This window comes from Macaca mulatta, chromosome 15 (assembly GCF_049350105.2).
Source record: "Macaca mulatta isolate MMU2019108-1 chromosome 15, T2T-MMU8v2.0, whole genome shotgun sequence".
NCBI classification, from domain to species: domain Eukaryota; kingdom Metazoa; phylum Chordata; class Mammalia; order Primates; family Cercopithecidae; genus Macaca; species Macaca mulatta.
The window spans coordinates 6,385,569-6,401,125 of NC_133420.1; the positions used below are offsets into that span (position 1 = coordinate 6,385,569).

The following is a 15,557-nucleotide window of genomic DNA, read 5'->3' on the forward strand; positions in this document are numbered from 1 at the left end:
TACAAGTTAGCATTTATATTGCAACAAGTGACATATAAATGCGTATGTTTGTCTTCCAAGCGCGCCATAAAATGTATCCCCCCCGTGAGCGCCTCAGAGCCGTACAAATCGTCCACGCACTGGGGTAATGATAAACTTGGTCACAAATCTTCACTGCTGTCAACACAAAACTGTTCAATCAACAGGAATATGAGTTGTGTGTTTTGTGAAATTAGCACAGGAGAAAATACAGCCCAGGCCTGGGTCTAGGGACACTGTGGCCCTGGGAGGAGGGCCTGAACCCAGGGTGAGTGCTAACCTTGAATGCAGGCTTCCTAAGCCCACTTTGTAATCTGAATCTGGGTGTGATGAGGCCACTTGCATTAGGCGGCCAAGGGCCTGCTGCCCAGAGAAGACCAGGACCACCAAGAAGATGGACAAGCAGCACCATCCTCCCCATGCTAAGAGCGTGGGGTCTCTGTTCATGAGCCTAGCCAGTGCCCTGCATTCCAAGAACATCACTGCTTTCCAACGGTGGTGTTTATTAAGCACTTATTCTGCCCCAGCCTCAGCTAAGGGCTTCCCAGCATTAAATCTTCATTAATAGCCAAAAAGGATAAGCCCAGCTCATAGACATGCATGTTCAGGGATCTGAAGTCATTCACCCAACCGTGGACTCTCCTCTTGCAGCCTGGGATGGTGGGACAGGGACACTTCTGAAATCAAGCACATCTGTGATCCATGCCTCCCTGATGGCCCCTGACACCACTCACAAGGCCCCCAGATGCAGATCTGTGCCTGATGTCTTCTTCACCCCTGCATGGCACCAACAGGCTACTGGACACATGGTGCCAGGGCTGCCCCTGGGTGAGTTACATGCCTGTGGATGCCAGTGGGCCATGCAAGGCTGAGGCCTGTGGCCCTCCCAAGTCCTCAGGCCTCCATTTTTGAAAAGCCAGCACAAGCCAGGCACTTTAATCAGCCAGCCATCCAACCAACCAACCAACCAACCAACCAATCATCCAACCAATCAACCATCCATCTAACCAAACAACCAAACATACAACAAACCAACCAGCCAACCAACCAACCAACCAACCAACCAACCATCCAACCAACCAACCAACCAACCATCCAATCATCCAACCAACCAACCAACCAACCAACCATCCAGCCAACCAACCAACCAACCAACCAAACAACCAACCAACCATCCCACCAACCAACCAACCAAACAACCATCCAGCCAACCAACCAACCATCCAACCAACCAACCAACCATCCAATCATCCAACCAACCAACCAACCAACCATCCAGCCAACCAACCAACCAACCAACCAAACAACCAACCATCCAACCAACCAACAAACCATCCATCTAACCAAACAACCAACCATACAACAAACCAACCAGCCAACCAACCAACCATACAACCAACCAACCAACCATCCAACCAACCAACCAACCAACCATCCAACCAACCAAACAACCAACCAACCATCCAGCCAACCAACCAACCAACCATCCAACCATCCAACATACCAACAAACCAACCAACCAACCATCCAGCCAACCAACCAACCAACCATCCAGCCAACCAACCAACCAACCAACCAACCAACCATCCAGCCAACCAACCAACCAACCAACCAACCAACCAACCAACCAACCATCCAATCATCCAACCAACCATCCAACTATCCAACCAACCAACCATCCAACCAACCAACCAGTCATCTGACCAACCAATCATTCAACCAACTATCCAACCAACCAACCAAGCAAGTACACACTGGGCCCTACCGCCTGCCAGGTACCAGGAACTCAGGGAAACAGAGGAGTGCGCCTCCTTTCAGAGCTTGAGCTCCAGAGAGGCTGGACAAGAAAGCACAAGCATGGAAGTAACAAAGACCCTGAGATGGCAAAGGCAGCAGGGCCTCTGCACCCAGCACTCAGCACTGAGACTGAGTGATGTAGCCAGGCTTGGAAAGATCTGGAAAGTGCCAGCAGGCTGAGGGGACCGCAGGGAGGGGAGGAGCTGGGCTCTGAGGCTACCAACCCTCTCCCTAACCTGAGTGTCTGCCTCTGTCAGGGAAGAGGATTCTCCCGCAGGGGCTCCGAGGGGCCCACTGCCCCCCATCCTTCCAAAGAGGACACCATGGGGAGCTTGTGTCCAGGCCAACAGGGTACAGAAAGCACTGGTCCAAGTGCTGCCCCCCAGCCTCCACCTGATGGCCCAAGTGACCTCGAGCAAGTCGCTGCACCCCCTGGCCCCTGTAAACAGGGACAACCACAGCACACTTTCCCGGATCGCTGTGACCAAGGCCCCTGCCATGCTCAGCGGAGTGCCTGGTACACAGTTCTCCATCACTCCTCATCAGAGAACATCCAGAATGGGACGCCGTCAAATAAGCAACCCTTGGATTGCCTTGCCCGGCAGCCATAACAAAGGAACACAGATTCCGCGGCCTTAACAGCATGCATTTATTTACCCTCTCACAGTCCTGGAGACTGGAAGACCAAGATCAAGGTGTGCACAGGGTTGGGTCCTCCCAAGGCCTCTCTTCTGGACTTGCAGGTGCCGTCTTCTCCCTGTGTCCTCACGGTGTCATCCCTCTGTGCATGTCTGTGTCCTAATCTCCCCTTTGTTTACAGATACCAGTCAGATTTGGGCCCACCCTAATAACTTCATTTTACTTTCATGGCCCTTCCTCCCTCCCTCTCTCCCTTCCTTCCTCTCTCCCCCCTCACCCCCACACCATCACCTCCCTCTTTTTCTTTCTTTCTTTGTTTTTCTTTTGTAGAGACAAGTTCTGGCTATGTTGCCAGGCTGATTCAGAACTTCAGGACTCAAGTGATCCTCTGGCCCCAGCCTCCCAGTGTGTTGGGATTACAGGCACGAGCTGCTCCTGGCCTACCTTAGTAACCTCTTTAATGACAGTGTCTCCAAATGTAGTCACATTCTGAGGTGCTGGGGGATTAGGATTTTAACATATGATTTTGGAGGACCACAATTCAAACCCTAACAACACTTCATATCTCGCCCAGGTCTGTAGGTCAGGACCAAGCCATGGCCAAGCTAAGGGTCTGGCTCAGAGTCGCTTATGAGGTTGCAGAAAGGATGTCCCCAGGCCTGCAGCCCTGTAGAGGCCCAGCAGGAGCTGGAGAGTCTGTTTCTGAGGGGCTCGCCCACACGGCCGGTGAGGTGGCACTGGCCACTGGCGGGGGCCTGAGTTCCTCCCACGAGGGCCTCCCCCAGAGCTGCTTGAGCATCCTTGCAACATGGCAGCTGTCGTGCCCTCACTCAGCTTCTCTCATGGGTGATCCGAGTCAGCAAGATGGAAGCCTTGAGGGATTGTGTGACCTGGCCTCAAAGTCACACCACCCTCCTGCCTTGCCCTCTGGCTCACACAGGGCAAGGAGCCATCATGGGCCACCTTGGGGGCTGGCTCCCCATAAGCGGGGGACAGGCCCTCCTCTGCAGGCTCCACGCAGGCCAGCAAAGCTGTTTCCCACAACATCCCTCTGATGCTTGTGTGTCCTTATCTCCACTTTATAGACAAAGGGACTGAGGCCCAGAGAGCTGAGATTTTGCCCACGGTGAGGAAGTGGTGGAGCCACGGTGGAAGTGGCAGGCTGGGTCTGGAATATTTGCTCTGGGTCACTCTGCACAGCCCTCCATTAATACAGTCTGCTCTTTCTGTGGCGAATAAAACATCTGCCTGACATGGGAACATCTGCCAGGGGAGGCAAGGCCATTTCCCCTGAAGGTGGCTATGAGGATTTGAAGTGACACGTTCTTCCACTCAAGCCAGCTGGGCACATCACAGACCACCCCAGACTCAGAGGCACAAAACAGCAACCATTTGGTTACACTCAAGGAGTCTCCAGGGAAGGGCTAGGCAGGACTCTTCTGCTCCACGCTGTTTGGGGCTCAGTTGGGAAGGCACAGGGTGGTGGGTGTTCCGGTCTCCTGGAGGCTTGTCCACGCTGGGGCCAGCTTCTCCCAGCAGGCGCTAAGAGCTAAGAGGAGGCGGCATGCAGGAGGCAGAGGGGAAGCCACGGGGCTGCTTCTGCCTCAGCCCAGAAACTGTGCAGAGTCCCTTAGGCCTCTGTCTAGTTGCAGGACAGTCACAGAGGCCAGCCCAGTTTCGCAGAAAAGAATTGGCTTGGTCTCCTGCTGGGTAAGTGGGGAGGTGGCTGCAGAAGGGCCTGGGTGGAGATGTCCGTGCAGCCGGAGGATGCTGGGCTTCTGTGTACTGCGTCTCCTTCCCCAGCCTCCTGGGTGGCTCAGCTCAGTGGGGCCACAGGCCCCCACCTCATCCCAGAGACATGGAGAGGGGGGTTGTCACTGAACTTGAAGTCACACTGGCCCTGTCCAACAACCAGTTAAAATGACCCTGGAGGCGGCCATTCTCTCCCATCCCTTCCCCTTCTCTGGCCCGAACCCTGCAAGGTGACTGCTGTCAGAGATAGGACTCTCTAGGCCTCTACTGTCCTGGCAGCAAGAGCCACTCCCTGCCGGGACCCTGAAGTCAACCAGCTGGATCAAGTGCCCACAGTGACCCCATCCTCCGCCCCCAGTCCCAGCAAGTGGAGGGACAGAGGGATGGTACTGGAGGGGTCAGGGGTGGGCTTCAACCCGTCCCACAACCAGGGGTTGTACTGTTTCCACCCATTCAACACACCTGCTCAGCACGTGCCCTGGGCTGGCCTCGGTGGGGAAAGTGCTCCTTCCAGGCAGGGGTTGCCTCGCTGTCCCTGCAAAGGCAGGACAACAGGTGTTCTCAGCAGCGTGGCCACAGACCTGGAGCCACCGGGTCCCACCAGGAGCCGCCTGGTCCCTCCTGCGCTTGGTGGCACCATGGGTACCAGCCCAGCAGGTGGCGCCAAGCCACTGCCCACAGCGCAGAAGGAGGCCGGAAGGGGACAGGGACGCGGACAGGGAAGCTGATGGGGACCCCGCTGGACCTCACACGCCAGGGCAAACCTGTGGCAAATCCCCAGCACACGGTGGTCCTGGGGTGACTGAGCTGTGGCCAGGTCACGGGCGCAGAGCTTAGGGAGTGGGCAAAGGGCCAGAAACAGCCGTGGCCGGGGAGGAAATCGGTGTCCTGGGAAGCTACGTGCGCTGTGCACGCGTGGACTGGGTCACCAGGCCAAAACCCACAGTGGCCACGGCAAGAGAGCACCGGGCCAGCGGAGACATAGGCCACCAATAGGCGGGGGCGGCTTTGTGTGTGAAGGAGGGGGAGGCAGGAGACAGTCAGATGTCCCTCACCGCCTGGGGACAGGGTGTGTGACGGAAGGGGCAGCCCGAGATTGAAGGCGCTTCCCAGAGATGGGGCATTCGAGCTGGGTCCTGAAGGGCGAGTAGGAGCTTGGAAGATGGAGGAGAGACAGAGAGAGAGAAAAAGCAACTGTAAAGGGGTCCAGGCTTCCGCCCTGCACCCTGGTTTCATAGGGAGTTAGGGGAGGCTGGCCGTTCTGGAGGGTCAGCCAGGGAAGGGCGACCCCCACTGTCTTCTGTGAAGAAGGAGTGGCCTCAGGGAGAGCGTCCAACCACGAACACGACCAAGACCAGAACCCACACCTGGGGCACAGGTGCTTCCACACGTGTGGGGCTTGCAGATTCTCCAAACCAAAATTCAAGGCAGACAGACGGGACTTGTCCTATAACCCAAGGCGCGTGGGCGTTTCCCTGATTGTGGCGCCTCTGTTGAAGTCAAATAATAAACAGCTCCGCACTGAAATTCTCATTCTCCTGGAAAGGGCAACCAGGACTCCCCCTCACTGTCCCCTCACCCCAAACCCCAAGTGATATCCCAACCTTGGCAGCAATGGGCAGCAGGCAGCAGGGTCAGCCTGGGCAGCCACCCTCACAGCTGGCCATCACCATCTAGCGGGGAGCAGAGACTGGTGGGGCAGATGGCCGACCAGAGAGTGTGGAACCATCAACGCAGACAAGCTGACAAGGGGACAGCTGCACCTTTGGAATTCAGGACACAGAACCCTCCTGTAGGGAGAAGCACGTGACTGCGGGCCCAGCCTGAGGTACTGGCAAGTGAGGGCCCCAGCTTTCCTGGAGATTCTACTACAGGGACATGTTTCAGGCCACTCTGGCTGATATGCACTTCTTAATTGTCCAAATCCAGCTTTTTTTTTTTTTTTTTTTTTTTTTTGGTCATGCTGAAAACATAAAATCAGAAGTACAGAAATGTTAAAAAAAAAAAAAAAAGTAAAATATATTCATCTCTCTAATCCCACCACACACACATCACCTCTGCAAACATTTATCTGCTTCCAGGACTTCACCCAGAAACAGACATCTAAGAATATGTTTGTGCTGACGAGGGGTCATACTAGACGTGATTTTGTGAACCACTTTTTTTTTTTTTTTTTTTTTTTTTTTTTGAGACAGAGCCTCACTCCGTCACCCAGGCTGGAGTGCAGTGGCGCGATCTCGGCTCACTGCAAGCTCTGCCTACGGTGTTCACGCCATTCTCCTGCCTCAGCCTCCCCAGTAGCTGGGACTGCAGGTGCCTGCTACCATGCCTGGCTAATTTTTTTTTTTTTTTTTTTTTGTATTTTTAGTAGAGATGGGGTTTCACCGTGCTAGTCAGGATGGTCTTGATCTCCTGACCTCGTGATCTGCCCACTTTGGCCTCCGAAAGTGCAGGGATTACAGGCATGAGCCACCACGCCCGGCCTATGAACCACTTTTGACTCAGCCTGGGGGGCTGTCTTCTGGGCACAGTTGGCAGTGGGTTCACCTGACCCTAAGTTTGGCAACAGAAGCTTCAAGGCCTGTTCCTAATTTTGTATTTTCTTAAGGAAGTTCCCTAAAACCACAGAAGCCTCAGGCCCCACAAAACCTGTGTCTGCCCCTGGCTGCAGGACACTTTAGGGTCTGGATGCAGCCAGGGCCAGTCACAGCCTCACTAGCTGGCCACTCCTTTAAGGATCTGTTCATTGGCAGCTTTGTTCTGATGGCCACAGCCCCCAAGGGACCTCCTTGGCCTTTGGCTTGGGTGATGCTGACCCACAAGGAAGGGTCTCTGGCCCAGCAGTCCTGGGACGTCCCCTGTATGAAGACCATATGTCTGACATGGCACTTGCCACCCTTTCCGGTCATTTGCCCCTCAGCCTGTCCCTCTCACAAGATGGCAGGTGCCTTGAGGGTGGGGGCTCTGCTGTGCCTGTGTCCTTGGTACCCAGAGCAGGGTAACAGCATGGGGGCAAGGGCAGGCACACATGCTGCGCTTCTCTTGGCGGGTACAGCAGGAAGCAGGGGGCGTCAAATCCAGAGCTGGGGCCAGGGGACTGCAGGGCAGGGAGGACACGGGAAACGCACAGCAAGTTTGGGGCTGTGGCTCTGCCCCTCCCGTGGCACAGCACCAGATGGGCCTGGTGTGAGCCCTGATCCATGGACAGGCGACCACCCTCACCAGCACGTGAGAAGCCGAGTGACGGGTGACCACCTGGTTTACACACCACCCTCTTTCTGGCCACGGGAGCTGTCTTACAGTGCCGGCTTCCCAGCATGAGCTGCATGGGAGGGAGAATTCTCTTTAGTTAGTTTGTCTCTAATGGTCCTTAAAACAGAAGACAAAAAATGAAGGCAGGCATTAAGATGCTTTTTATTATCTCAATGTTTATATATTTAAAATGTTTATTTTTGTGGAGGCCATGTTGCCAGCCATGTCGCCCAGGCTGGTCTTAAAACTCCTGGGCACAAGAGATCTGAGGCCGGAACGACAGGTGTGAGTCACCACGCCCAGCCTTATCTCAATAGCTAAACGTGTGGATCTGCCTCACATCTGGAGAGGCAGAGAGGTGTGCCAGCAACGGGGCTATTGAGGAAGGAAGACCTGTTTACTGATTTTAATTTTTTTGTAGAGACAGGGGTCTCACTATGTTGCCCAGGCTGGTCTCAAACTTCTGGGGCAAGTGATGCCCCTGCCTCGGCTCCCAAAGCAGTGGAATGACTGCCGTGAACCAACACTTCTTGCCTGACACCTGTTTCTTTTGGAATATTTGCCACCAGCCATCGGTAAAGAAAACAGGCTCTTGGCCTTTTTTGCTGTGCTACCTCCTGGTGCCCTTTGGTCGTCCAGATGTTCCTCGAACTCCTGCTCATGCAGGAGTAAAGGCGGCTCTCTCTCCAGTGGCGAGGATGGGGCCACAGTGGAGAACGTAGCTGCGCCAGCCCTCAGGGCGGCCCTGGTCCAAAGGACGTGGGTCCAGGAGCCAGCTCGCTGTCCTGGGAGGAGCCAGCTCGCTGTCCTGGGAGGAGCCAGCTCGCTGTCCTGGGAGGAGCCAGCTCGCTGTAGCCAATGACGGGCCTGGTGGGCAGGAGGGCCCAGCCCCCTTGTTCCAGTGCCATGAATCTGAAGGGCCACCCACTTTCCGGTCGCCCCAGGGCCTGCTGACCCTGCCTTCCCCTCCCACCCAGCAGCCACACCCAGGAGCGCTCCCCAACACACTCCTCGCTGGAAACCCCCAGGACACCCGCCAGCCTGTACGAACCAGGCGTGGGGACACTAACACAAGTCCTTTTCCTTCACTGGGGGAACCCTGGGGCTGCTGCTGGGCCTGCTCGCGCTCCGGGGCTGTCCCCTCTTCGGCTGCCGAAGTCGCCGCTGGCCCACCAGGCCTGGCAGCCACCCACCCGCTCCCTGCCGCCCGGGTCCGCGTGGCATCGGCCGCCCCCACCCTTCCCCGCCCTCCCGGAGCCCGGGGGACGCCCCCATTCCCGCCGCCGCCCCGTCCTCCCAGCCCCAGACCCGAGCCTCGCAGGGCGCCTTCGCACACGGTCCCGCGAGGACCAGATCTGTTCCCGGTCCCTGGGCCGCCCATCTCCGCCGGGAAGGCGGCTTCCTCCGGGGCCCGGCCCCACCCCAGCGACCGGCAGCAGCGCGCCGAGTCGCAGACACCTCAGGCCGGGGCCACTACCAGGGTCAAGCCCTGTTCTGGGACCAAAGGACGACTCCACGGGAGCGCGCCTGCGCACCGCCCCGAGGCGCCCCAGGGACGGTAGGCTCAGGCCAGCCATCTGCGCCTGCGCAAGACCAGGCGCGACCCCGAGGGCGTTCGGGGGAGGGAACGCTGCGGACTGCTCGCAGCGTGCGCACGCACGCACGCACGCACGCGCGCCTCGGGAAGCGTCGAGTCCGGGACGCCCAGAGCGGGCACGGAGCAGGGGGAAGGGAAGCGCGGCTCGGTCGGCGCGGGTGGAGGGGGCGTGAGGCCGGCCTACGGTGGCCGTCGAGGGACGGCGCTACGGCTCCCACGCTGGGCCAAACGCCTCCGGCGGCCGCGCCCGGGCGCCCCTTCACCTGCAGGGCGACCCCAGCCGGGGACGCGTGAACCACGCCCGCAGCCGCCCCGCCGGCGCCCCCAGCCCCGCGTCCCGGCACCATGCGGCCGCCCTGCGCACGGAGCCCCGAGGGACAGGGGCGCCCGCAGGCCCGGCCCCCAGCACCGCCGGCCGGCCCCGAGGTCCGGGACGCCAGCGCCGCCGCGGAGAGGGCACCGGGTGAGCGGCGGGCGGGGACCCGGCCTCGGCGGGGGCCGTCTCCAGGGCAACGCGCGGCGCGGGACCCGGAAGTGGCTCCGGCAGGGGCTCTGCAGCCAGGGGGCCCGGCGCGGCGCAGGCCCGGTGCTCACGAGGCGTTGCGGGGGCCCGTCGCGTCTCTGCGGCCCCGAGGAAACGGTCCTGGGTCCATGGGCCGGGCCGAGCGGGCGTCTGCAGAAAGACGGGGACCCGGATGGAGCCGCGGGCCGTGAGACCCCGCGGGGACACAGCCCCGCCGAGCCACGTTTGAGGGGCACCGCCATGGCTGGGGTCCCGGTGGCTGCGATCTCCAGGCCGAGGCCGGCCTTAAATCGGGCCGCTCTGGCTCCTGCACCGCGTGGAGGAGCCGGGCGGAGGGAGAGGGCGAGGCTGGGCCCCTGGCCCCTGCGGGCACGGGAGGGTCCGGCGGCCCGGTCCCTCCCGCTTCCGCTCCGGGCAGGTCCCCACGGCAGGGCCCCAGGCTGAATCTATCTGACGGCAGGCGAAGGTCTTGGCAACAGTCCCCTTAGTGTTACCAACTTTCCTACTCCGATTTTATTTCCTGACCTTTGAGTTCATTCCGTCTGCAGATTATTTAGGCAAGCTATAAACGGCATTTACTAGGTGAAGCTAGAGAGCCAAATGCCGCGTCTACTCTTTGCAGCCCAGTCTGTAGGGCCGCTGCCAGACCCCGGGCCGACCCCACACGGGGGCCTGGGCGCTGTGCCTCCACTGTGCACGCCAGGCCCAGCCCCTTACCTCCCACAGCTACTCGCAAGAGCAGTGCTACTGGCACCCCCATTGGACAGAGCAGGAGCCGTCTTGGGGTCAGGTGACCTGCCCAAGGTCACTGCTAGGGAAGGACAGTGCCAGGGTTCAGGCCCAGCAAGGTGACCCCAGGGCCCCCCAGCCGTCCATCTGGCCCCTAGCACTTGTCAGGTTGCTGGAGTCACCTGCCCCCGCCGGGCTCGTTCTCGGTTCACCTGTGAGTCCCTACTCCCGGCCCTGTGGTGGCTTTTTGCAGGCACCATTTTAGGGCTTGTGTCAGCCCTGGTTCAGGCAGCCACAGAAGACCAGGGCAGTAACAGGCAAACTGCCTAAGAGCAGAGAGTGGTCCAGCTTGTGGGGGGCTGCGGGGATCCTGCGGGAAAGAGCCACTCCTGCCCCTTCCCATCCGTTTTGGCATTGACCACCTCTGGGGGCCTCCCCTGGCGGCTGCCCCGAAGGCCCCCCTTCCCCAGTGCTGCCCTAGAACAAGCACTTTGGCTTCCCCAGGTGGTGGGCCCCCTGGAAGTATCCTTGGGAGGGTTTGTGAAAAGAGTAAGTCTGGGAGTGCCCGCAGATCCTGCCCTGGACTCCCTTTTCCCGTAGTCCGGGCGCTGGAGTTTGTGTCCGCCTTCGCCAGCTGATTGCCTGGGGGAAGGATCCACACAGTGTCCTCACACTGACATGGGTTTTGCGGCTCTCCCCGCAGGCCGACGCCTCCCGCGAGGCTCAGTGGCCGGCTCCCAGGCCTAGGCGCCCATGACCCCTACGCTGACCGCTGCCTGGACGCCGCCGCCACCACCGCGAGCTAGCGCCGCCGCCACCAGGGCCCAATGCCGGTCATGCCCATCCCGAGGCGGGTGCGCTCCTTCCACGGCCCGCACACCACCTGCCTGCATGCAGCCTGCGGGCCCGTGCGCGCCTCCCACCTGGCCCGTACCAAGTACAACAATTTCGACGTGTACATCAAGACGCGCTGGCTGTACGGCTTCATCCGCTTCCTGCTCTACTTCAGCTGCAGCCTGTTCACCGCGGCGCTCTGGGGTGCTCTGGCCGCCCTCTTCTGCCTACAGTACCTGGGCGTTCGCGTCCTGCTGCGCTTCCAGCGCAAACTCTCGGTGTTGCTGCTGTTGCTGGGCCGCCGGCGCGTGGACTTCCGCCTGGTGAACGAGCTGCTCATCTACGGCATCCATGTCACCATGCTGCTAGTCGGGGGCCTGGGCTGGTGCTTCATGGTCTTCGTGGACATGTGAGGGCCGTGGGCGTGAGCTTGATGTATCGTCCCGGCCTGTGGCTGTGTTCTTTACATCGGTGGGACTGCCCATGCCGCAGGCAGTCGCTGCTGCCTGGCGCCCACGGAGAGAAAAGAAAGGGCTGAGACTTCCGTGATGGGGGTGCGGATGCCGCCCCTAGGCTGGCTTCCTGCGTCCACCCTCCCCATGTGCACTCTCAGGGGCGGCGCCCACCTGCGGGTGGCTCCTGTTCACACGACTTCAGGTCATACTGTGGAGTGGGCCGTCTGTTCTGCCTCTCTGTGGGCTTCTCTCCAGGACCCCAGCTGCCAGGGACTTTAGACGTCACCCTGGGAGGCCTCTGGACACAGAGGGCTGTGTGCCCAGGAACAAATCCGGACGGGGGGCCATCCTGGCTGCACAGTCCCTTCCTGCGTTCCCTGGTCTCAGGCCCAGCCAACGGGACACGGAAGGCTCCCCTCGCTGACACACCACACTGCCACAAAGCTGCTTACTCTGCCCTGGGCCGCCTGAGTCCTGGCACTGCCCGCGTACCACCCTCTGTCACTCTGAGGGGCTGTGTGGGTCCTGAGTCCCCAGCCAGCCTTCAGGGTCTCCTTAGATTGTGTAGATGCAGTCTAGCAGGGGGGTGGAGAGGGGCTCAGGTGGGAGGGGCCTCAGCAGGCTCTCAGCTCAGGGGCTGGCCTGGGGGAACCCTGGGAGCCAAGGGCTGACTCCAGCAACACTGGCCTGTCTGCCTGTTCTGGGAGGGCTGTGAGGATGTCCTCAGATGCTGTGGATTTCTGGGGAGGCACTCCTTTCTGGGTTTTTTTTGCAGAGGAGGGCTTTGGGCCTCTTTCTTTGGGGGAACATCCTCAAAGAAAGCGTGAGAGATCGAGGCTGCAGTGACCTGGGATGGAGACTTGCGTGTCCCGAGTGTCCGCAGCAGGTGGCAGAGGCCTCAGTGTGGCAACCACAGCCCCGGAGCCTGTGTGGTACCAGCAGCATCTTAGAGTCCCCGGTATATGCTGAGATCCTATCCCACGCTGCCCTCCAGTGACTGGGGGGCCCAAATGATGGCACAGAGGCAGGTGGGCTGGAGGGGCACAGGTGCCTGTGTTCAGGGAGGGCGGCCACCATGGGCCCGGGTCTCATCCAGGACCCCGTGCTCTGCTCCTCAGCCTTGCAGTCGCGGTAGCACTGTGGTGGACTGCCCATGGCCGTGTGGCTTTGGGGGCAAGTGGGAGGGTGCCCTGAATAATGATTACAGGGACAACAGGCAGAGCTGCCCTAAAGCAGGACACAGGGTGCGGTACTGACAACCCTAGCGTCACCCCAAATCCACGTCCCCACACTCCGGGCATGGGTGGGACTTGTGATCCTGCCCTGTCAGGTGGACCAGTGGCCCAGGAGCCAGGAGGACAGTTGTGTGCCACTGGAAGAGAAACTTTTTGAAAAACCCTGAATCAGGTAGAGAAAGCAAAAAAATCTTTGGCCGTAAACCGTGCTAATTTGTTGGCAGCTTCTGTGGATGACCTCCATTGAGCCCGGGCTGTGTCCAGGCCCTGAGCAGGCGGGCAGGAGTTCTGCGTGGGCCTCATTTCTTGCTGCAGAGAATCTTTTGCACTAAGTCACGCTGTTTCCTCAAAGAAGCTTTGTTTTTTGTTAACGTGTTACTCAGAGTCACCCAGGCCCCTCGGCTGAGGGTGAAGGTGGGGCGGGAGGCAGGAGGGGGCTGGCAGTGCCGCTTGTGTGGTGTCAACGCTGCAGGGAGTCGCGGCACCTTGGTGCCCTCTGAGCACCTGGCCGCCTGCTGTCCCCAGTGCCTGTGAAATTCGTCATGAGATGACCCACCTGCATTAAACCTATTTTTTTAATGTGTTGATGGAGTGATTGCTTAAAGCTCAGTTGTTTTATTCCTTTTTGAAGGACGTAATAATCACCCAGAGCACCATAGAAACCATCTTCTCCTGTAAGATGGGAAAGTTTCCACAAACACTCGTTGTGATGCTGGGGAAGTAGCCCCTGAAGCCAGGGTTCCCCTTGTGGGAAGCTGCCGTGGGGAGGTGGCCTAGCTGACAAGCAAGGATTTGTCAGCAGGGCAGTCACCAGGACACTGCTATGCAGGCGGGTGGAGGTTGCATTCAGCTGACTGGCCCATTCAGAGTTTTTTTGGTTTTTTTTTTAGACGGAGTTTTGCTCTTGTAGCCTGGGCTGGAGTGCGTTGATGTAATCTTGACTCACTGCAACCTCCACCTCCCGGGTTCAGGTGATTCTCATGCCTCAGCCTCCCAAGTAGCTGGGATTACAGACACCCGCAACCTCACCCAGCTAATTTTTGTTTTTAGTAGAGATGGAGTTTCACCATGTTGAACGGGCTGGTCTCAAACTCCTGACTTTAGGTGATTCACCTGCCTCGGCCTCCCAAAGTGCCGGGGTTCCAGGCGTGAGCCCCTCCACCTGGCCTAGTTCAGAGTCTTAGAATAAAGCTGGGGTAGTGTTTCTGACGCTCCTGAAAGGCGAGAGGCCTCAGGGCTGTGAGCAAGCACAGCGCGATCCACCGCAGGGGGAGGTGCACACACACAAAAAAAGGTTGGAAGAAAAATAAAACCAAAGTTCTTATTTATTCAAAAAAACCGTGTGAGGCCAGGTGCAGTGGCTCACGCCAGTAATCCCAGCACTTTGGGAAGCTAAGGCAGGAGGATCACTTGAGCCCAGGAGCTCAAGACCAGCCTGGGCAACAGAGTGAGACCCCATCTCTACAGAAAATTTAAAAGCGAGCTGGCCGTGGTGGTGTGCGCCTAGGAGATCGAGGCTGCAGTAGCTGTGATTGCAGCACTGCACTCCAGCCTGGGTGACAGAGTGAGACTCTGTCTCTAAAACACAAACCAGTTTGAAGATTGAGAGACAAGCTATTCATATTATTCTAGAATCTTTGCTTTGTAAAGCCTTCCTTAGCTTGTGTGAAGGGAGGAAGTTCACGTTTCTCATTTTTTCACTTGCAAAGGCTTCTAACAACATGAAGATGACAACGATTTCCTCCCAGGCAGTTATTATGGCCAGAAAGTATCACTTAAAGGGAAACCAGCTGGGTGCAGTGGCTTACACTTATAATTCCAACACTTTGGGAGGCCCAGGTGGGAGGATCGCTTGAGCCCAGGAGTTCCAGATCAGCCTGGGCAATAGGGAGACCCTATCTCTACAAAAAAGATTTTTAAATGAGTCAGGTATAGTGGCGCTCACCTCTAGTTCCAGCTACTCCGGAGGCTGAATGGGGAGGATTGTTTGATCCCAGGCCGGGAGGGGTTGAGGCTACAGTGAACCATGATTCTGTCATTGCTCTCCAGCCTGGGTGACAGAGCAAGACCCCGTCTCAAGAAAATAAAGGAAAACTCTGGATTCCGTTAGGTAACAAGCTATCCATTGTAGAGTTTTGTGGAACCGTTTCACCAAACTTTTGCTGTTTTGTTTTTCACGGCAGAGTTCGTGAAATCATTACTAAAATGTGTGCCCCTGAAAAGCTTAGGAGGGTGACACTTGTTTTACCAAACCCAGGGCTGAAGCTTGGTGTGGAGCACTGCTTTCCAGACCGGGCTTCTGATCCGAAGGTCTGGGGGCTCTGTGTGTCCCACAGGGGATGCCAGGCCGCAGCCGAGTCCTGAGGTGGGCGCAGGGCCTGGCTACACAGCCTTACCTGTGCACACAAAGCTGGGGCAGTTAGCCAACGGGCCCTGTGAGGCTTGGCCTGGGAGAGTGGCCTGGTCTTTTTGCTTTGCCAGGTGTGGGTGAAGGTGGCTATGCCCTTGACTGGTCACACCTGGCCACGCCCCACACCAGAGAGGCTGTAGGAGGGCTCCTGCCTTCCCTGGGGGCTTCCCTGGCCCTCCCCGCCTGGCTTCACTCTGGTTTTCAGTGGATTTGGCATGTTTTCCGTTGTTCCCTGCCTAGGCCATCTCAATCTGATAGAACTCCCCGCGACAGTGCGAACGCCTCATCCGCACTGCCGTGTACAGGAGCCACCAGC

The 15,557-nt window shown here is 58.4% G+C and overlaps 1 protein-coding gene across 2 annotated transcripts; it reads left to right on the forward strand.

Annotated features, from left to right (window-relative positions):
* The first annotated feature begins 9,376 nt into the window (after nt 1–9,376).
* TMEM250 (transmembrane protein 250) lies at nt 9,377–13,414 on the forward strand. Of its 2 annotated transcripts, none has more exons than XM_015116377.3 (2): nt 9,377–9,518; nt 11,011–13,414. In XM_015116377.3, exon 2 carries the CDS (start codon nt 11,135–11,137, stop codon nt 11,552–11,554), a length of 420 nt encoding a protein of 139 aa, XP_014971863.1. In that variant the 5' UTR covers nt 9,377–9,518; nt 11,011–11,134; the 3' UTR covers nt 11,555–13,414. The 2 variants fall into 2 exon arrangements, with proteins under 2 accessions (XP_014971863.1, XP_077823261.1); XM_077967135.1 differs by lacking the exon at nt 9,377–9,518 and adding an exon at nt 9,930–10,044.
* The last annotated feature ends 2,143 nt before the right edge of the window (nt 13,415–15,557 follow it).